The sequence below is a fragment of the Triticum dicoccoides genome, chromosome 4B, assembly GCF_002162155.2.
Source record: "Triticum dicoccoides isolate Atlit2015 ecotype Zavitan chromosome 4B, WEW_v2.0, whole genome shotgun sequence".
Classification (NCBI taxonomy): domain Eukaryota; kingdom Viridiplantae; phylum Streptophyta; class Magnoliopsida; order Poales; family Poaceae; genus Triticum; species Triticum dicoccoides.
In genome coordinates, this window is record NC_041387.1 from 503000065 (window position 1) to 503021694 (window position 21630).

The window sequence follows — 21630 nt, forward strand, 5'->3', positions numbered from 1 at the left end:
GTGTCTGTTGGCGTGGCTGAAATGAACGAAAAGCGTGACGATTCAAATCGATTGATGATATATGGCATGATCTATTCTGATAGATTGATAGGTTTTCCATCAATAATAAGGGTTTGGTGTAATACTACACCTCAGTGCCCCTGACCTGAGTGACGACTACTGTCTTGGATTTCCGCTGTCTCTGGCCTTCTTCCTTTTTAGAAGTAAACAGACCAAATGCTAGCGAGAGCCAAAGGAGGAATCTCAAACTCAAAGCATCAGGTAACACGAAGCAGTTGAGCAAATGATCAGGCGAGAGTAGCAAACAAAGAATCTAAACGAACGACCAAAAGCAGCAAGACTGAGACATACTCCCTCTGTAAACCAATGGAGATCAAAAGACAGTTGCCCGGCAAGATTTTGACGTCCACTGCAGAAGCGGGACTACTACTCTGTCAAGCTAGTTCATGGCATCACAGGAGAAAATACTAGCTTTGGATATTCAGTACCACTCCATATATCAAAATGAAACAGAATTACACTGTACTGACCATAGGCATTTCGCACCACCTTTCATACTACAACAAATACGAGATCGGCCCGGCCAGTATGGGGCCAGGCCAGATATAAAACCCAATTAGTCGCCGGTATTTTTTACCATCATGTTGAAGAGAACCACTTATTTGTATAGACTACAGGGGGGTTCCTTCGATTCTCCAGCAGCAATTTATAGCAACAACAAACATCAGCATTTTGTGCACAGCTGGGAGCATCCATGCTATCTCAACAGTGGCCCTGGATAATTCATGGGCCCTTTGAATCAGAGTATGTTGCCAGCAAGGAAAGCAAACGATCAACCAGCGGGCTGTACTCTGCTCCACCGGCTGTCGTCGTCCTTGAGCTGTTGAATATAGCTGTATCGGTTTTCTCTGATGTAAGTTACTCCAGACCATATCCCTCGAACAAGAAGGATGCTTATAAACACCATGCTTCCAAATGTGCAGACCACCTGCACAGAAAATACAAACAAGTTACTGAAAGAAAAGACTAAAAGTTGAGTTTTCCACAAGCATCAATGCAACGTTTCAGACAAACTGTAAATTCATCGTTCTGATAAATCTCAACGATGGACTTTGCCGTGTCCCCCTGAAATGCAAAGTATGTAAGTTAAAGCTTTGAGAGGTACTCCCTCCGTTCGGAAATAAGTGACGCTATTTAAGTTTTTGAAATGCAAAGTCTGTAAGTTACAGCTTTGAGAGGTAATCCCTCCGTTCGGAAATAAGTGACGCTGTTTTAGTTCAAAAACCAAAACAGCGTCACTTATTTCCGAATGGAGGGAGTACATGGCAAGTACACTACGTGGAAACATTTAGCTTGCCCAATAAATGCAGTAAGCAGGTAGCCAGGCATCTTCCAAAAGCTGAATAATTAAACCTTTATTAATATCTCAAAAACAAATGCCCACATGCCAACGAATGCAACTGGTGATTTTTTTTTCCTGCCTCTGTTTTAGGCAGCTGCAACCCTAACTGGTGTATTGATTGCACGAACCAACTACCAGCGTGACATCAATTTCTTGGCTAGCAGGTAACCACAAATATGACATAAAATATGTATGAGTTCAATAGATTATGACGGCAGCCTAACTCCTATCCAGAATTTTAATTCTGGGGTGCGTGTTGATTCTACAGCCATATTTCTGATTCTGGTTGATTCTCTGTCATCAGTCACTACAAACACAGGCTGGAACTAGCTATCATGCAATACAACGGTCATGCAGCACTTCAGAATGTTATTGATGTTCATGTCCATATAGTGTGAGGACTCTGCTAACCCTGATGGGAAGAGATGCACTTTCGCAGGCTCAACCAACACCCTGGAGGGTTATCTTGGAGTACTGTTTCCCATCCAACAAAATTCCAGTAAATAGAAATACAAAGTAGAATCCATCCCAGACGCTAAGGGTGTCATAATGAAGTATCGGACAACGGACATCTTGCAAAATGATAAGCTTCATGCACTAGCCAACGCAACCAAAAGTCCGAACTGATGGAAAGGGCTAGTGCAATCCACATATACTGTAACACCCCCTCTCACGTGTGACGGGGAAGACAAGTCAACACGTGCAACCGGAAGAGAGCGACAGCGCGCGAAACTCGCGTATGACTCAAGAGGCCTCTACGTGGACACAAAGGGGGGCTATCAGCAATTTTTAAATAAATTGCGCAAACCAGGACTTGAACTCAAGACCTTAGCTCTGATACCATGATAAGCTTCATGCACTAGCCAACGCAACCAAAAGTCCGAACTGATGGAAAGGGCTAGTGCAATCCACATATACTGTAACACAAAATAAAATGCTGATTGCAGAAACAGGAAAAACCGGTTCAAAATCCATGTCCATGGACCATACATAGAATAGATAACCCAAGAAAGTGACAGTATCATTACACGAGATGAATGGCGTAAGCCATAAGGTCATCTTCATGTCTTGGTGGGTACTGTTTAACTGTGCAAGTGCCAAAGATACTTAACTATTTGCATGCCAGGAAAGTTTCCTGCTGGCAACTCAGTAGAATCCTCATAGGGTGGTCACTGAATTAGACTGTGTATGTGGTACAGACCATGAACTTAAAGTTTGATGATCCCTGTAAGCTTGGCATTTTAATCCAGGAAGGAAAAGAGCTGCCGCAGCAAATCAGTTACGAGGGAATTAGAGATGAAAAGAAACAGAACAGGGTTCTTCATTAACTAGCTCAACATGCTTGGCTTAACAAGGTTCTCACTTTTTCCATCACAATAAATTAACCTACCCACAGAAATAAGGTTGCAACTTTTAACTGCTGCAGAATTTTCCAAAAACGTAATTGCAATTTGCAAGCCCATCTACTAGTCAATTTGTGTGACAGTCTGATTTAATTCTGTTGAGTTAACCCACAACTACCTCTAGCAGTCAGTTTAATTGTGCCTGTCACGTCACTAGTAGAACTAGTAAATTGTACGTGCTTTGCACGTCATTTAAATGTATATAAAAAGCATGGAAAAATACATTTGAATATGTATTTCCTTTCCTAGAATCGTATTGGACAAGATCCAACTTGGTTCTTACCTCTCTAGTAGAATCCAGATTGTTCTAGTCCCTTTTTATTAGAGTATCAGATAAGCATGTCGACAGATGCTTCTAGAACACATGAGATGGTAAAGTTTGGGGTTCAACTAGAAGGCCACATGGCAGAATCCTATGAATTGAAAACTTAATCCAACGGATGATAATGCTCGGATTTGCCATCTCTTGACCGTTGGATGGGCATATCCAACGACTAATATTTGAAGCTATTGGCCCACTATATAGTGGTATACAAATAGAATGGGCCTAACTAGGGAATCACTGTATAACATGAAATAAGCAAAACAGTGCTAGTAAAAAATGGGGTAGAGGGGTTAGATTGCACAAACCAAATAATAGACAGGCTTAAATAAAGAACTTTGAGGTAGAAATTGTTGGCTGCACAGAATCAAACAGTACAGAGACATAAGCTGCAACTTTACATTTTCTATCGCAAACTGAGAGTGTTGGATCTGTACCATCTACCACAGGGTTACTGATCTGACACGTAACAGCATTAAACCAGCATAGATAGCTTTGGTGGCTAAAAAGAAATCAACAGTGGGGAATTTGAAGGGTCATTTACCAATAAGCAAAACGCCACGTCTAGCACAAATGTTTTGGCCTCATTTCACCAGTCTATTATATGCACAGCAGTAACATCCTGCCTCTGGCATCCTATGATCCAACCTGATGCCCTGATGGCCTGAAGAATGCACCTTCCCTGAGTGATTGCTGCTTCTCCTTGGGCTAATCCTACTTAATTTTGGGAGCTCTATGTGCTATTTGTACTAAGATCTGAAGCTCTCTCACTTGTAACCCCTCCAAGTGAGGAATGCACTCATATATATTCTTCTACTGGACCTATTTTCTAAAAGCAACGATGCTGATAACAAGGAAGTAACTATGTCTTGGTGTGACTAACTATCTGTGCGGTCTTACACACCTATTGAAACGTTCACTTTTGAGCAATTGCCTGAAAGAAAACCGGGGCAACCCCCTCACCATTTTTAGAAAATATCCATCAACCCAACAAAGTGATGATCACTTGTATCAGGCTAATTGATCGACATATAGCTCCAACCATATGGAGTCAGCAACAATAAGAACCACCCATTTTACTGCCCATCAAATTAGCTACCTATGCCAAAATTTCAGAAACCAAGGTTCCTATACATGTTAAGCATTTTCTAAGCAGACAAGTAAAGACTACTCAATAATTCTTCCTTGCTGCTTAAGAAAATGGTAGCCAAACCAGTATGTGTTTGTTCTTCAAACCAACATGCCCTCTAGATACAGAAATAAATCAGACACGGAACACAACGCTTTGTGCATATCAAGAGCACCATATCAGCACTGAATCGGCATTTCATTAAGTACTCCCTCCGTCCCATAATATAAGAGCGTTTTTGACAAAACTTGTGTCAAAAACGCTCTTATATTATGGGACGGAGGGAGTACTTCCCAAGCAGACAACTAAAGACTGCCCCATCAATAAGCACTAGCTGTCTTCCTCAGTTCTCACTGCCTAAGCAAATAGCAACAAAGAGTACCTATCTGTTCCCTGCACGAACATGCCCGTTCAAAGCACAAACTAGTGACTATCCCAGGATCATACAGCATCACAACCATTTGTTGCGCATAGAACACTAAATCAGAAATAGTATTTGCCCACAATTTTGAAACAGGGCATCAAACAGCTTATATGTGAAGGAATTCCTCACCTCAAGAAGCCCCTTGAGGATCCACAAGAAGGTGAGAACCAGCACACCATTGACCGAGAACTTCACCTGCACGCGCATAAACACGGGAACACCAGATCACGCACAAATCCGGTGGAGATCTCCATGCCGCTGATTCCGAACAAGCATGACAAACTCAAGCTGATAGAGCAAGCAGCGAAACGGACCAGCTCAGCGGGGACGGAGGGCGGCAGCACGGACCTGGCGGCGCGGCGCGCGCGGCGAGAGGCCTTCCTGAACACCGAGTGCAGGAACCGCGCCAGGAGGTCCAGGCTGCGGTCGTCGTCGTCTTCGTCCGCGTCGTCCTCCTCGTCTCCATCTTCCTCCCTCCCGTCCCGGTAGGAGGCGGCTCCTGACAGGTCGCCGACCCAGGGGCGGGCGTCTGTGACGACGACGACGGCGTCGGGATGGCGGCGGCGGGCGGCGCGGAGGAGACGAGTCGGAGGCGGGGCGCGGAGGTGCCGATTGAAGGGGGAGGGGGAGGGCTTGAGGTGGCGATGATGCCGGGAGGCGGGGGCAGGGAGGAGAGGGGGGAGGTGGCAGGTGATGGTCGCCATGAGAGGAGGCTGCTGGTGCTCAGCCTGCCAAGGGAAGCTGGTGATTTGCCCCCATTTCCCTTTTTTCCTTTTCGTTTTTCACATTAAATTTGGGAATTTACTGTTTAAGCGATTGCGTGTTTAGAAAAACTTGAGCCATTTGAAACTTTTGGAACTACTCCTATGATATACTGTTAACTGGAAAAATCAGCACACATATTATCACAATTGTACTGATAAACTTAACTAAGATCACACGAATGGTGATGTCAAAACAAATCATACGAATGATCATGACCAGAAATGACCACCAACTATTTAAGATTAGGACCCGAATAGCTACCAAAGGTTATATTTGGAGGATGCCTCATGCGAACATTCTATCCTGGATGATTCACTCGGAAGAAACCTCATCACGAACATTGTTTCCTTCCAGGACCGTTCGCTCAGGGTTGCCTCAGCGTGACGGTGTGCGCCTGGCAACAAAGCGACATGGATCAGGCCGAAATTACATTTTCTGATTTAAGCCAAGAAATGACATGCTACATATAATAAATTCAATGCAAGTAAAAAAAATAAAATTGCTATAGCTTAACAGTGTATTTTTTGCATATGTATTAAAAAACATACACACAAAAATTCCCATGTTGTAGAGCATGAAAAACTGCCATGACAAAAAGAATAAGTTTGCAATGCTGCATGGCTTAACAATAAATTAGAAAAATTGTGATAGTCACATGCCAACTAAAGGAGGGATTGTTTATGTACAGCACGGCAAATCTTGACATAAATGTTTGTAGTCTTGACATAGCAACTTTAAGGAAAAAAATTCATAGAAGATAAATGGCAAAAGGTTAAACATTTTTTTGAAAAATCACATAAAAACAAAATTGGCATGGAATATTCGGACAGTTTGCAATGGTGCGCAAAAAGAATTTACAATGGTTTATTCAATGAACTTGCCACAGTAGGAACAATAAATTTGCCATGGTCCAAAGTAATGTACCAAAAAAATTTACCATGGTATGTACAGTCATAATTGCCATGGTGTTTATAGTAAACTTGTCGTGTTCCAAAAAAAATTGTCATGGTCAAAACAATAATTTAACATGACATAGTACACAAAAATAATTTACCATGTCAATAAATTTACCATAGAAAAAAGCTCATACCCAACCGCGGCCTCCTCCTCCTCCTCCACAAAAAGAGCTAGGGTTTCTGCCTCCCGCCAGCGCTGCCGCAGATCCGCTCCTCTCCGGTGGCCCTAGGGCCAATGGGAGTGCGGTGGATCTCGTCAAGGGCCGGCGAGAGGGCTTCGTTTTTAGTTGTTTCTTTCAGTTTTGTTTGGTTTTGTGTCCTGCTCAGGAAGACGAGACGGCGGCGGCTCCCTCAAGATGGAATAAAGGTTTACCCGCCTAGACCCTGTTCCGGCGTTGCGTCTAGCACCGTTGGTGGGCGTGTGGAGGTGTGTCTCCGGCGGATCTATCTTTGATGGATTTGCTCAGATCTCGTCGTTGTTCGTCTACGTTCGTGTGTCTTCAAGTTGGATCCTTCTGATCTACGTTATTCTTCATCTCCGGCGGTTGTTGTTCTGCTGCGCTGGTCCTCGGGGCCTTAGCACGACGACTTGCCGACTGTCTACTATAACAAGTTGTGCCCGACTCCGGCGATGGAGGGGCGACGATGGCGGCGCGCCTTCGGCTCGTTTCAGTGCTTGTAGTCGTCGCTAGGTGGTCTACGGATCTGTGTGTAATTTTTATTATTTCTGGTATTCGTTGTACTGCCATGATTGAAGATGAATAGATCAGAAATTTTCTTGCAGATAAATAAATAAATTTTCCATAGTCCAAAAAGAAAAAGAAAATATAAAAGAAGATGGAATTTTTTTGTAAAAAATGTCACATGACAAAAGGTCAGATTTTTTATTGTAAAAAAACATGGCAAATGTTGTTTGCATGGCTAATTGGCGAAAAAAACATGGTATTGGGAAAAGATAAAATAGCCATGGCAAAATTAGATATTATTTCACTATGATAAATGGAAAAAACTATCTTATGTACATGAAAAAATTAGTTGTTAATAAAATAGTCATGACTAAATTAGAAAATAAACTACCACGATCTAATTAATAAAATTGCCATGTTCTAATTTTTTTTAAATCTCATGGTATAGATAATAGAAGTGCCATGTGACCTACAATAAAAGTACCATGGTGTACGTAATAAAATTGCCATCGTGTAAAAAAAATATTGACCATGGTGTAACAAATAAATTTGCCATTGGATATTCTTTTTGCCATTATCCAAATATAAATTTGCCATAGTCCAAATGTAAAATTTGCCATGTTAATAATTTTTTCATGTTCCAAAGTATAAATTTGCCATGGTAGATAATATACCATGGATTGTTTGGTAATTTGCTGTGGTCCCAAAAAAGAAATTTCCATGGTCCCATAAAGTAAATTCGCCATGGTTCGAATAGTAAATTTGCCATGGTCCATAAGTAAACATAAATTTGTCATGGTTAAAAATAATATGGCAAAAACACCTTTATAGATCATGAAAAATGTGGATACAAAAAACTTTAAGAATTTGCAATGGACGCATCACAAATTTTAAGAAAATTTGTTCTCTAAAAACACATGGCGATTTTTTTGGATAATTTGTAATGGGCATATGGCAGAGATAAGGATTGTGTTCTTTTCAAAAGATGGCAAGTTTAGGAATTTTCCATCTACACATGGCAAGTTTTGATGATCAAGACAGTAATATGCATTCATTTTATAACAACTAAACTAACCAGTAATATGCACAAACTTGTGTGGATCAACTCATCAAACCCAATCATTATTACCACTAATAATTCCAGTCCAGGCAGAGATGGCACATCACAGCGGACCACAAGCTTTTCATCCGTCTGCTTAGTCAAACTGTACAAAAGTCACACACGCACACACACACATAGAGAATCGTCCTCTCAACGACAGCAGTTAAACTCGCTAAAGCCCGAGGAGATCTGTGCAGCCTTTGCACATGGTTAACCGTCAGCTGCAGCCTGCCTAGCTACTCCACCTTCATCGAGTCTGCAACACAAAAAATGCAGCAGCAGGAAAAAAAATTCAGACGACACAGCACTGTACCGGAGCGTACGAAGAAACGCAATGGAGAGAAGCACGAAACCTACCGGAGTTCTCCAAGCTGCTGGTGCCAACGACGTCCGACGGGAAAGCAGCCGGACCAACATTGCCAAGTTCCTCGTCCCAGAGAATGCTCCTCTGTCAATCATCAAAGCCAATCATTATTAATCTCTCATCTAGACATCTAAGTAGGATGCTTTGTTCGAGGGTGTTGGATGCAGACAGACCTGGGGAAACGCAGACAGCTGCTGAGCCGTTCTCGCCATATGAACGCTTGCTGGGTTCGGGATGATGATCCCGTTCCCGTATAGTTCTGGGCGCGAGAGGCCCGGCTGCGACGCCCTGTACATATTGTTGTTGGGATGAACGTTGCCCAGTCGCTGGCCGTATCCCGGAAACGTGGAGTGGGCGTCCTGCGGGCAAAGGATCTGCACGGCGGAGGCGAACAACCAGAGGCGAAATGGTCAGTCTGCGACGAATGTTGTGTTTTTAACAGTCTATAAACACATGCGAGTTCTTTGTTGTTCAGAGTCTCCATTGATCTTACGTCTTGGAGATCGAGATCGCAGCTCAGCTCGGGGCTAACCGCCGAGAGCTTCATCGAGAGGAACTGCAGAAACCAAAATGGGCAACAGTAGGAGCTTCAGCCATTTGTTGGCCAAGAGTGAGTGAGTGATCTTTGAGGAATCTGTTTCAGTGTGCTTACCTCGACCTGCCGCTGCAGGGACTGCACATAGTTTATGATCTCGTCGAGCATCATGGCCTTGCCTGTAATCTTCTTTGTCACAGGCAGCCGCATCGGTTAGAATGAGTAAACCCATAAACATTTTACAATGAGCAAATCTCTGAAACTTTTGCTGAAGAGTGAACTTTCAGTTGCTGATGATGTTCATACCTTGTTGCAACCTGGGACGAGGTCCTGTAGATGCTTCATCCTCTCGTTGATCTTCTCCCTCCGAAACTGCATTTCAGACGGACGAGCTATTAGTCTATTATTACAAGCAAGAGAATCACAAACTGCAGCACTGTCAATTATGTTGCTGGAGAGACTGGTCACTCACCCTTTCTGCAAGGCTGTGGTTGTTGGTCGCCTGGCCGCGCTTCGCCCGGATATGCACGTAGTCCTCTCTGTTGCTAGCACCATCGCCTTCCTTCTCACCCGCGCGCTCCATGCTGACCTCTCTCTGAGACATGGCACCGGTTTCCTCCTGCTGTGTGGTATGCAAACGATGAGATGCAGCCCAAAATGATGAAACTACTAAGAACAGGGAAAGAAAGAATCTGTAACTTCATTACTTGCGAATGCATCGTCGAACTGCCCTCGCCCGAGCCCTTCCTTTTACCGCCCTTCAAACCCTTCTCCATGCTCATATTTCTACTTAGCTCAGTACCACCTGGAGAGAGGTGGCAACATGGAAATGCCAGTGGTAAGAAGAACCTTCACAGATGAATGAACAAAAACCTTATTATGCTTCAACAGGAGAAGCGAGGAGAAGAAAAATACCAGCAGTAGGATTGTAGAACTGAACTCCATCTTGCATCCCTGCATTGTGCATAGGAAAAAGGACGTGCTCGTCGAAATCCATGGCATGGTCCAGCAACGCGAGCGGGTTGGCTCCGGCCGTGAAGCTCCGCTCGCCGTTGCTTCCAGCAGCAGAGCAGGGAGGGGAATACATCTGCCAAGAAAACAATGATCACTCACATGATCTCGACCATGTTGCCAACAACATCCCACGAATACATTTATTTATGGAAGGAACAAAGCCATCAACTTCATCAACCTTGTGCAGTTGTGCTTCGTACCTGATCTCAGTGTGATGCTGCATCCATTCTAAGGAACGCCTAGCCCTCTAAATTGCCAGGTTTGGCAAGTGAGAAGGGGCTTGCTTTACTTAAAGGGTGGAAAATGCGGAGGAGCAGATCGGGGTGGAGCTGGCAGTCAATATCTTGCAAGGCTCAACAAGGAACAACTAACCCTTGCAACCTTACATAAAGATTGTCCTCCAAAGTGAAAAAGTTAAGTGAGCCTAATGCAACGGACAGACGCAAGGGCAAAGACGGAAACCGCACCACAGTACAGGGAATAGAATTGTCGGTACTGCTAACAACCGTGTACCAGCTGGATCACATCCGCGGATCAGAATATATAAAGAGTTCTGAATTCAGCAGATCAGCTGGAGATTTTACAGTTGGTGGTACTGCGGAAATCAAGACCGGCCCGAGTATCAGATGCCACTGTCATCCACGTACTGTATGGGCCAGCCCGGAATAAGGTTAATGACTAATCAATGGATGAGTCAGATCTATCTATGCTTAAACCCTACTGGAAATTGAACCGTGCCCCACCATCACCAGGATTTCTGAGAACCCCATACAAGTTTTCAGTTTATGGCCCTTCTTTCTTTTGCAGAAAATTCAGTTTATGGACCTGTGCAGCTCCTTTGGAATATAGATATGATAACTCCACAGGGAGACCATGATAGTACTACCTTTTTTAATACAAATGAAATCATGTTACTCCACCCCCCTCCACAAACATGAGTCACATTATTATATGTGCAGTCATTGTTTTAAAACTTTGATCACCAGTATGCGCAAAAGTATTAGATAATGCAGATTCAAGAATAATATTGTTGTACTTGCCTCGCAAAAATACTTTTTAAGTTATATATGTGCGGTCACTTGCAACATGGTTTTAGTTCAAATTTGAACTAAGACCATGTCACTTATTTTGGATTGGAGGGAGTATTTTTTTACTATATTTTAGGCATAATGCAAGTGAAAAACTAGCAAGCATTGTGCATTGGAGACCGGGAAAAACTAAACGCGCCATATATTCAAGAATTACCTCACCACTTGGTGGCATTACCAGGATGCTCAGACTGATTCAAGTCCTCTTTTCTTCCAATCACAGTCTGTACTGGTCTATACACAAATCATGTGTTCGACATGAAAACTCCAGAATTGCGTTCGACGGGGTGGATCAGATGCAAACTATGCGAGTGTATAGGTAACACTGAAAAAACTACTAGCCATCACAGAATCAGATCCACAGAACAGGAAAGAGAGCAACATCTCGTGCGTGTTCTGGAAAAGAAATGCAAACTTCGATAAACCATAGGAGAACGTGGTCGAGGGCAAAAAAGCCAGAAACTTAGCCGGTTGTTACTAGTGGGGAAGGGGAGGGTTCCTCATCGCCATACAGTGAGCACTGAGTACTGCCCCTCCCACCGGCCAAATTCGATGCCGGAACAATGAATGATACGAAGAGAGATGCTGGATTTACACAAGCTGCAGCCTGCAGGAGCCTTGGTGCTCAGCTGTCACCAGTGCAGTGCAGAACAACGTTAAGAGCGGCAATCCAAATTGAGAAGCCAAAATCAGCCAGGATGCACGGACAAGGGCCCCGGAGGCGTTAAAAGTTCCACCCTTTGATTGAGCGTGTAGATCGAGGGGGATATCATGAGTCAAAAACGCCAGGATGAAGCCCCGAAATCGTCCAGGGAGAAAGCTGATGCCACTTATTACTAGGCTAATAATGCTCTTGTACTGTAATTTCTCGAGAGGGGTAAACAAATGCCCATGTTACTGCTGAAACACGCAGAGGACAGGACACTCATGGGAGGAGGAAGAAGATGCAAGCAGCTCACTGTCCCCGAAGAAAATATTCGACCGAAATGCACTCATGCACTGTTGAAAAAACACAGTTGGCACTCATGGAAGGAGGGAAAATATGCAAGCAGCTCACTCTCCTCCCAAGAAAATATCCTACTACCAAAATGTACTGCCGGTATGCAAAAGCTGAAATGCAAAACTACTTGCCAGCAGAGAGGGTGCCACATTAGCATAGCATATGAGCATCAATGGAGGTGCGGAGATTTTGTTGTTACCAGCAAGGAGGCGAGAGCTGTCGCTGCCGCCGCGGCTGCTTCCCCTGCTCCTCCTCTTCTCTTGATCACTAGCGCTGCCTGCGGTCACTCTCACACTCTCACCAGCCTATGGTATAATGAACAGTGTTCACCATGCAGTAGTAGTGGCGGCGTGCGGACATGTGGCCGGCTGGCTGGGAGGGAGGATAATAAAAGGGGAGAAGGGCGCCACCACGAACTGTTTCTTCCACCGGCTTCCCAGCGCCCTTGTTTTATGACGCCGCAGTATAAGCAATAGTAGACGTACTTCCCGTTTCTGTACAGGACTAGTTGCATACCCACATCAGCATTTGGTTAGCCCGCCCATTTTGGCTCAGAAAGGGGACCCCTGCCCCAACAAGCACTATGCTGTAGAATGCAACAATGGTGGTAAGATGGGAGCACCGGCAAAGCTGAAAGGGGGTGGTGTCCATGTACGTAGATGTAGCTAGCGGTTCAGTTCACTTGAAGTCATCATCTTTTTTTTTTTTGAAACGAGAACTTGAAGTCATCTTGGAATCAATATTGGTGTTGGTGTGCATTTGCGGCCACCTTTCTTCTTCTGCTGCTGTTACGGCCCTGTTTGGATCCCAGGGCTAGAGCTACTTTGAGCTACTTGGGGCTGAACTAACCCTTAAAGTATCCAAACACATGTGCTAGTTTGAGTTAGATTGGAACTAACCCATCAAAAAAACTATCCATGTGGAGAGGTGCTAATTGGAGCTAGTTGTAGTGGGGTCCTAAAAAAAATTCTTTTTCTGTCGCATGCAGCCGCACCGGATCCTATCCATTCATTCCCGTTGCATCTCGTTCTCCTCCTCCCGCTGGCCCCTCTTGCTCTGCATCGCCGGCCGCATCCGCTCGCCCAAACCGGCCGCCCCCGCCGCCCCCGTCTGCCCGCCCCCGTCCGCTTCCATCCTGCCGCACCAGTTTGTCCGCCCGCCACCGTCCCGTCCGCCCGCCCCAGCCGGCCCCATCTGCCTCCATCCCGCCGCATCAGTCCGCCCGCCCCCGCCCGCCCCGTCCGCCTCCATCCCGTTCCCATCCATCCGCCCTATCTCCGACGCAACCTTCGCCGGCCGCGGCACCGGTCACCCACACAAGAGCCGGCCACAGCGGGTTAAAAGAGTCAATTGATTAAAAAAAAGTGCATTTATTTTCAAACTTACCCTCTCATCCAAACACCACCAAAGGCTAGAGTTAGTTTAAGGTTAGTCTAAAGTTAGAAAATAACTCTAACCTCTAACCAAGTTAGAGTATCCAAACAGGGTTGTTTGAGTTGTTGGGCGGCAGCAGATGGATGTGGGGAGGGAGCTGGGCTGGACGTGGAATAATACAGTCAAAAAGTCGAAGGCCTGCGGGTGCAGGGCAGGGCAGGGCATCCTGGAAGGGGCAGGGGCGGGCGTGTATTGGCAGCGAATTGGATTCTTGTTCTCACTCTCTGGAATCCTGTAGAGGCCCGCTGTCGCTTGTGCGGTACACATCCGGCTTTCATGCTACTCTTGTTCCCAAGATAACTGAAGATGGATATGGAAAACTAGTCGGGCACAGGCGATGTATTGGGGCAACCTGAATGTGTAGCCAAACACAAACAAAGAACATGACAACAATCGAGGTTTCACGTCAGGCTCAGCAATCGTAAGACCCGGAGGGTTAAATTAATACTTAGGGATCTAAATGCTCTTATATCTCTTTACAGAGGGAGTATTTAGCACTGGCACAAATCTAGCTAGCTTTTCCACACAAGGAAATGAGACTGACAAAATTCTTTTGTTTGTAATGAGTGATAAATTTCTGATTCCCACACAAATGCTATGCATATGTAAGACTTTCTTTGACAAAAAAGGGACGCTGATACAACCGCACTGAGCCAATACCCAGACTTGCATGACATGATACACATAGCCAACACGCCAGAAGGACCACAAAACTTCGTTTGACAGAAAAAGTAACAGCAAAAAGCATAATATAAGAGCGTTTTTTACACTACTACTAGCGTCGAAAACACTCTAATATTATGGGACTGAGGGAGTAGCACCGAGATCTCCTGGCAGTAAAACACCACAATGCTTTGCCCCAGCTGGTTTTGTAAACTATTTCTTCCCATGCCCTCCCTCTCCCACATTCTTTTCAGTGCACCAAACCACAAGCAAAGAGCAGAAAGATGAGGCCTTTCTCGGGCACCGGGGCTGATCCGTACAGCTGCCATTTGAGTACTGCGACCAGCAACGGTGGCTCAAAGCCCCGGTGCCCAAAGGGCAGGAGTAGTAAATCTCATGACAGATATTACATGGTTTAAAAATGTTACCATCAAGATGAACCAGGCCAATCGTCAACAGGACATGTGTGGGCAAAGCCAGGAAGATGCACGCCTGCACCAGAAAGGTCATCCTTTCTCCCCCTGTGGTCAATGAAAAGCTCGCTTAGAAAACGAGAGCAATCTTTGGTCCCTGCAATGCAGGAGGAGCAGCACAGCAGCTCCGTGCTTCACTCGACCCATCATAGGCCACAGGAAAAGAACATTGATTACTGAGACTGAGATGCTTTACAGGTCTAAGCAAATGATGATGGGCACACAGCATCAGAGTTTCATGGTTTCATATGACTTGAACAAAATAACCATCCAGCTGGAACTGAGAAAATGCCTCCAAAATTCAGACAAACGGACACTCTGCAGAGTGAGCTTAAGGATACCAAGAATAAATCTGCACTCTGCAGCTTCAAAGTGGAGGTTTTCACCCTGTAATACCATCAATCAAGAAATAAAAACCCTCTTGCTGATCATATCATCACCGAGAGGCCTCTATGCATATTCTCCTCCATATATCATCCTCAAGAAATTAAACTACTCTAATATGCCTTACATCTGTAGTATACCTGATTAGCTGGCTCATTTGGAAGCATTTTACCAGAAGCAATTCAAGGAAATGGTATGAAAGCTAACTCTAGTCCTAACTATTAAGCTCCAGCATTCTAAAATACTGCAGGTGATAGAATCATGCAGAAAGGCATCACCAAACATATGAACCATAACAAAGACGATTGAAGACCAGTAAGATAAACAAAACAGGTCATATATTTTATATAAAAAAACTATGGTAACTATAGTTTACTGTGAAAAAGGCAGCTAGAAAACTGATACAATTACAATCAACTGGTTGATCATATTAACAAATAATATGTTGAATGAGTAGCAACTTCTCAGTTGTCGTGAACAACCTCTGAAAGTCATGATATTAGGTACACTTAGTGATATTAAAAGAAACCAAAGCTAAAAGACAACCTGCAGTACATTTAGTGATCAGTGTTGTATTTTTCATCTGTTCATTTTGAGCTAAAGGCCTATATATATATTCTCCACTATATATTATCCTCCAGAAATTAAACTGCTCTACTATATGTGTGTTGCATCTGTAGTATAGCTGATTAGCGCATTTGGAAGCATTTTACCAGAAGCAATTCACAGAAATTGTATCATAGCTAACTTCACTCATATATTAAGCTCTAACTTTCTACAATCACTTAGTGATAGAATCATGCAGAAGGGCACCACAGAACAAAATATTACAGGTATTTTCATAAAGACAATCAAAGACCACTTCATTAGATGAAAAAACAGGTCATATATTCTATAAAAAGAAATACAAAGTTATGGTGACTATAGTTCACTGGAAAACAAGGCAGCTCGATATAAGTAATACAACTACAATCAACTGGTTGATCATACTATACGTGCAATGACTAGCAATTTCTTGGTGCCGGGAACAATCTTTGAAAGGCATGATGTTAGGTACACTTAGTGATATTAAATGGAAAAACAGAGCTAAATGCCAACAGTGCTAAATCTTCCATCTGTTCATTGTGAGCTAAAAGTACACTAGATAGCCTGAAAGGAAACCTACATTTGCACTGACCTAAGAATAGCCCTCTACTGAGATGTACTCCCTCCGTCCCAAAATTCCTGTCTTAGATTTGTCTAAATACGGATGTATCAAGTCATGTTTTAGTATTAGATACATCCGTATCTAGACTAATCTAAGACAAGAATTTTGGGACGGAGGGAGTACCTGACAGCATTGCATAATACATGAACAGTAGTGCGATTGACTTATAGAATACTCCCTCCGTTCCTAAATAATTGTCTTTCTAGAGATTTCAACACGTGACTACATACGGAGCAAAATGAGTGAATCTACACTCTAAAACATGTCTACATACATCCGTATGTTGTAGTCCATTTGAGATGGCTAGAAAGACAATTATTTGGGAACGGAGGGAGTACAAAATAAAACGAGGATAGCTTGACATCAATATATATTTAAGGTTGTAACTCAAAATGCCAGCAGTACGTCAGCGTACACAACTTCCAAGTGTTTAAAACCAACGTGATATGAGTAAATATTCCGTTCTTGCTAAGAAAACAGTCCATTCTTGCTACTAAGAAAACCACCAGGTGAGCTTCATGTATTTCACAACTTCCTAAATGCCATTTATGCTCATAATTATGGTAACAATAGACACTTACCATAATAATAAACATAACCTGAGTTCTATTTCAAGATTTGTTGATGAAAATAATTAGTTCTGGGATAAAATGTACTAATAAAATTACTTACTCCCTCCGATCCATATCAGTTGTTGCTGATTTAGTACAACTTTGTACTAAATCAGCGACAATTAATATGGATCGGAGGCAGTATTAAACTGCCAGATGAGAGCTGATACCGAAACATGTATAGAGAGCAAAGTTAAGCTCTCGGTACCATAAGTCCAAACTATTTATTACATAATCGATCATGGCGTTGGCTAGATCAGAGCAGAAGTACTTTGGTGTCATAGCAAGGAATAACCGGAGAAACGACAAGACATAGGATCTGAGATACAGACAAAAAAGTTCACGAGGATAAGAGCACTGGCATGCAACTTATAAACATGTACAAGGCAGCCTATGCATTGCATACTTGAGATACTAGTGAAAACTTAAATCAAGGAAACCCTTGGCGATGACCCTCAAAATTGCAGTTGGGCGAGATGTTCCTCCGCTGATTTCCAAAACTACGCCCAAGGATATTGTGATTTATAAAGGGCAGACGGTCCGAATCACCACCAATTACTGGGAAGTTAAGTGGGTTACGTGTACCGATCCCCCAACCATAGCCCGAAAACCTTGGGCTGGGTGGTCTCTTGTGATGCCTCCTACTGTTGTCCACCTTCCAAGCTGCCACAAACCTTTGCTTCCAATTTCCGCTCCATCCAGAACCCTTGCTAGAAGGACTCATCTCCAGTTCAAGCCTCATCTTCCAAAGATTATCATCTGCTGCAAGATCCTGCAATTCCTTGCATGCGCACTGAACCCTTGCAAGATCAACCCCAGGAACAAACTCCAAGACTTTAGCCTTCAGATCACCTGGCAATGCCATCAAGCATGGTGGCAAGCGCAACCCGTTGAGTTGGCACAAAGATATCATCAGCGGAAGACACAGCTCATCCTTCAGCACCCTCCAAAGCTCAAGTATCTCCTTCTCCTCTGTTGCACCCACTTCAATGCTATCCAGATATAGCAGCGGCGCCAGCTTTGGTAACTCCAAGCACAATCTGCGCACTTCTGAGTGTGCCCCGGGCACACACCCATATATCATCACAAAATTCGGCATCAATGAGCAGTTCAAAACCACCGTCTTCCCCTCTTCACCCTCGGGTAGCATGGCGACAAGCTCCGGTAGGGTGTATTTTACGGTCAGTGTTGCCGCTGCACCCGAGGCCCAGTCCTTCAGCAATCCGAGGCGAGACCCCATCGGATTCTCCGCAAGGAAGCCAGCATCGACCAGAGCTGCCTGCAGGGCCACAGCTAGGCGATGGATAACGGTACCATCTGCGCCCCCAGCATCCTCCGCCTCCATCTGCCGCTTGAGAATCCCAATCACAAGGCTCGACAAGCTCTTGGGCGCGTGGACGGCCTCCGCCATCACCACATCGGGCGGATCAGATGCCACGGGCAAACTAGGCTCCACGTGGAGGGTTCGCGGCCTCGACGAAGAGATAGGCTCTATGTGTAGATTTTGCGGCACCGACGAACAGACAGGCTGTATGTGTAGATTTTGAGGCAGTGACGAGGATCCACCGGCCTCCCCAGGAGATTTGGAACCGGAAGCAATTTGCCCGATCGAGGCTGTAACCGGGCTAGGGTTACGGGGAAGGATTTCAGGAGGCGATGGCTGCGATAATAACTCTGCGGAGAGCGTGAAATAGAGGAGGTCACCGGATGCGAGGCCGAGGGCGGCGAGGGTGGCCGAGGGGTCCGGTGAACGGAGCTCCTGCGAGCGGTTGAGGGAGAGGCGGATGGACTCGGCGGGGACGGGCTGCGCCGCGGAGAGCTTGGCGGCGAGAAAGGACTTCACATCGGAGAGCACGGCCGTGTCCGGCAGCTGCACGCGGTGCGTCTCAGCGACGCCGCCGCGCGCGTCCATGGATCGCAACCGAAGCTTCATGGTCGTCTGTTGGGGAATTTTGCAGTTCTGGATCAGCACGACACGCGACGCGAGGGGTATTCAGGATTCGGGGGATAGGCATGGGGCGCCCCTATGTCTCGCTTTAAGCGAGCGCAGGGGCAAGCCTCGCGTTGGGGGGGCCCCAGATGGACCGGCCCAGCCGCGCGGGAGGCCGCGGCCTTTTTTTTCCTTTTTCCTTTTTCCTGTTCTTGTTTTTTGCTTTATTTTTGTACTTTTCTTTATACTTTAAAATATTCTACATATATAAACAAAACACTCTTCAAAACAATATTTTAAAAAATGTTAAAAAGTACTTGAAAAATATTGAATAAAGTATTAAAAAATGTTAAATAAGTATTTGAAAAGTTTGAATAAGTATTAAAAATGTTGAAAAAGTATTTGACAAATGTTGAATAAGTACTGAAATTGTTGAGCGAGTATTAGAAAAATGTTGAACAAATATTTGAAAATGTTGAATAAGTATTCAAAATATTGAACAAGTATTTCAAAATGTTGAATAAGTATTTAAAATGTTGAAAAAGTATTTGAAAATTGTTGAACAAGTATTTGAAAATGTTGAATAAGTATTAAAATCTTGAACAAGTATTTGAAAAATGTTGAATAAGCGTTCGGACAATGTTGAACATGTATACAAAAATGTTGATCACTTACCTAAAAAATGATTTTGACATATACAAAAATGTAGAGTGAAAACGAAAACAAACATAAGAAAAAACAAAAGAAAAAGAAAAAATGGAGAAGAAAAAGAAAACCAAACAAAAAATGGAGAAGAAACAAAAGGCAAAAAACAAAAGACAAAGAAACAAAATGCAAGAAAGAATGAAAAAAATGGAGAAGAAAAAAAAGAAACAAAAGGAAAAACAAAAGAAAACCCCGGCTCGAGAGGACCTGCTCGGGGACCACATGGACACCTTGCGTACCCTAGGGGGGCACCTGCTCATGTGGGGGCCCTTGCACCACCTTGAACCGATTCCACTGCCATAACTCCCTATAAATATTGAAACCCTCCGCCATACTTTTAGAATCATTTTATCGCCGCCGCAAGCCTGTGTTCCGCGAAGATCCCATCTTGAGGCCTGTTCCAGAGCCATGTCGGAGGGGGAAGCCATTGTTGGAGCCATCTTCATCAACCTTATTACCTCCATGATGATGTGTGAGTAGTTCCATTAGGACCTAGGAGTCCATAGTAGTAGTTAGATCCCATTGTTGGAGCCTCCTACTGCTCTCTCTTTTTGGATCTTGAATGCCATGTTCCCGTGAGCCTTCTCACATGAACGGGATCAATTCGATGTAATCTATGGTGTGTTTGTTGGGACATGATGAATTGTCACTTTATGATCAGATTGTTCATTGAAATCAATTGATGTTTTAAGATTTATTTGATGTATAATTAAATAGCTTTGTGTGATCTCCGATCTATTTGTCTTCTTTGGCCAAGTTTTATTAAGAGGGAGTGGTGCTTTGTTGTGGGTTCAATCTTGCAGTACTCTAACCCAAGGAAAATAAGGGCCAAGACACATATTGTACTATTGCTACTATGGATAAAATGGTGGGGTTTCACCATATTGATTGACTTCTTACTGTCTATATTATGTCATCTTGCTCATTGCGATACTCTATTTCTTGCAAACTTAATACCTTAATATGCATGTTGGATACTGGTTCTAGGGTGGAGTATTAGTAGTAGATGCAATTGGATTAACAGTCTACTTATCACGGGCGTAATGCCTATACAAGATTATGCCATGAATGATTATAGTCATGAGTATTGCAATTTGGTTAATTGCCCAATTGTAATTTGTTTACCATGCCAGTTGCTATTTTTGAGAGAGATGTCACTAACCTCTGCCCTCTGGGTCTATTCTCCATTACTTGATTCTTCTACAACAATTCCACTTTTTATTTGTCGTTCTACTTTGCTACTATCTATCTCTACCAGTTACAAATCTTGTAACTAGCAAGACAAGGGGCTTGACAACCCCCTTGAAGTATTGGGTGCAAGTTTATATTGTTGTGCGTAGGTGCTACTTATGTTGTTAGCTTGGGAGACTCCTACTGGATTGATAACCTTGGTTCTCTAACTGAGAAAAATACTTTGCTGTTGTTCTGCTTCACCCTTCCTTTTGGGGAATCCCAACAACTCCTATGGTAGTCAGCAAAAAGATTTCTGGCCCATTGCGAGGGAGTCTTCTACTACCAAATCAGATGCCTTCACATAAACTCCTTATTTACTTGTTTTCATTCTTGCCTAGTTGCTCTTGCTTCTTGCTTTGCTTGCCAAATTTTTTTCAAAATAAATTTTGTTGCTATTCTTGCTCTTGTTGAAATCGTGTCTACTCCTAGAAACACTGACTTGTGTGATTTTTCTAGCACTAATAATAATGATTTTATTAGTACTCCTATTTCTCCTCCTGCCACTAGTGCAGAGTCTTGTGAAATTAAAGTTGCTTTGTTGAATCTTGTCATGAATGAACAATTTTCTAGAAATTATAATGAAGATGTTGTTGTCCATCTCAATACTTTTGTTGTATTGTGTGATATGTAAAGAAATAAAGATTTGGAAAATAATATTATAAAATTGAAATTATTTCCTTTTCCCTTAAGAGATAGAGCTAAGGAGTGGTTGGTGTCTTGTCACATCCCTAGTTCTGGTATGGCCTAGACTAGTTAGTCACGTGTGCATCATGTTTAAATTTCATTTAAGTTTGAAATGG

At 43.6% G+C, this 21630-nt stretch overlaps 3 protein-coding genes across 7 annotated transcripts; all 3 read right to left on the reverse strand.

Annotated features, from left to right (window-relative positions):
- Positions 1 to 457: 457 nt before the first annotated feature.
- Positions 458 to 5439, reverse strand: LOC119291118 (protein SHORT HYPOCOTYL IN WHITE LIGHT 1-like). 2 transcript variants are annotated; one of them, XM_037569826.1, is made up of 3 exons: positions 4995 to 5429; positions 4810 to 4875; positions 458 to 988 (listed from the first exon to the last, which is right to left on the reverse strand). In XM_037569826.1, the coding sequence occupies exons 1-3, from the start codon at positions 5382 to 5384 to the stop codon at positions 833 to 835; spliced, it is 612 nt and encodes a 203-aa protein (XP_037425723.1). In that variant the 5' UTR covers positions 5385 to 5429; the 3' UTR covers positions 458 to 832. The 2 variants fall into 2 exon arrangements, 1 of the variants encoding a protein (XP_037425723.1); XR_005142220.1 differs by having other exon boundaries at positions 914 to 988; positions 5029 to 5439.
- Positions 5440 to 8179: 2740 nt separating this feature from the next.
- Positions 8180 to 16533, reverse strand: LOC119291119 (transcription factor bHLH76-like). 4 transcript variants are annotated; one of them, XM_037569827.1, is made up of 10 exons: positions 14716 to 16533; positions 10004 to 10175; positions 9796 to 9893; positions 9561 to 9710; positions 9395 to 9460; positions 9206 to 9274; positions 9047 to 9109; positions 8727 to 8927; positions 8547 to 8637; positions 8180 to 8445 (listed from the first exon to the last, which is right to left on the reverse strand). In XM_037569827.1, the coding sequence occupies exons 1-10, from the start codon at positions 14716 to 14718 to the stop codon at positions 8426 to 8428; spliced, it is 933 nt and encodes a 310-aa protein (XP_037425724.1). In that variant the 5' UTR covers positions 14719 to 16533; the 3' UTR covers positions 8180 to 8425. The 4 variants fall into 4 exon arrangements, with proteins under 4 accessions (XP_037425724.1, XP_037425727.1, XP_037425726.1 ...); XM_037569830.1 differs by having other exon boundaries at positions 9561 to 9707; positions 14716 to 16532; XM_037569829.1 differs by lacking the exon at positions 14716 to 16533 and adding an exon at positions 12390 to 13214.
- A 593-nt stretch (positions 16534 to 17126) lies between these two features.
- On the reverse strand, positions 17127 to 18969 carry LOC119291120 (F-box protein SKIP22-like). Its single transcript, XM_037569831.1, has one exon. It carries the CDS (start codon positions 18893 to 18895, stop codon positions 17393 to 17395), a length of 1503 nt encoding a protein of 500 aa, XP_037425728.1. The 5' UTR covers positions 18896 to 18969; the 3' UTR covers positions 17127 to 17392.
- Positions 18970 to 21630: the final 2661 nt, after the last annotated feature.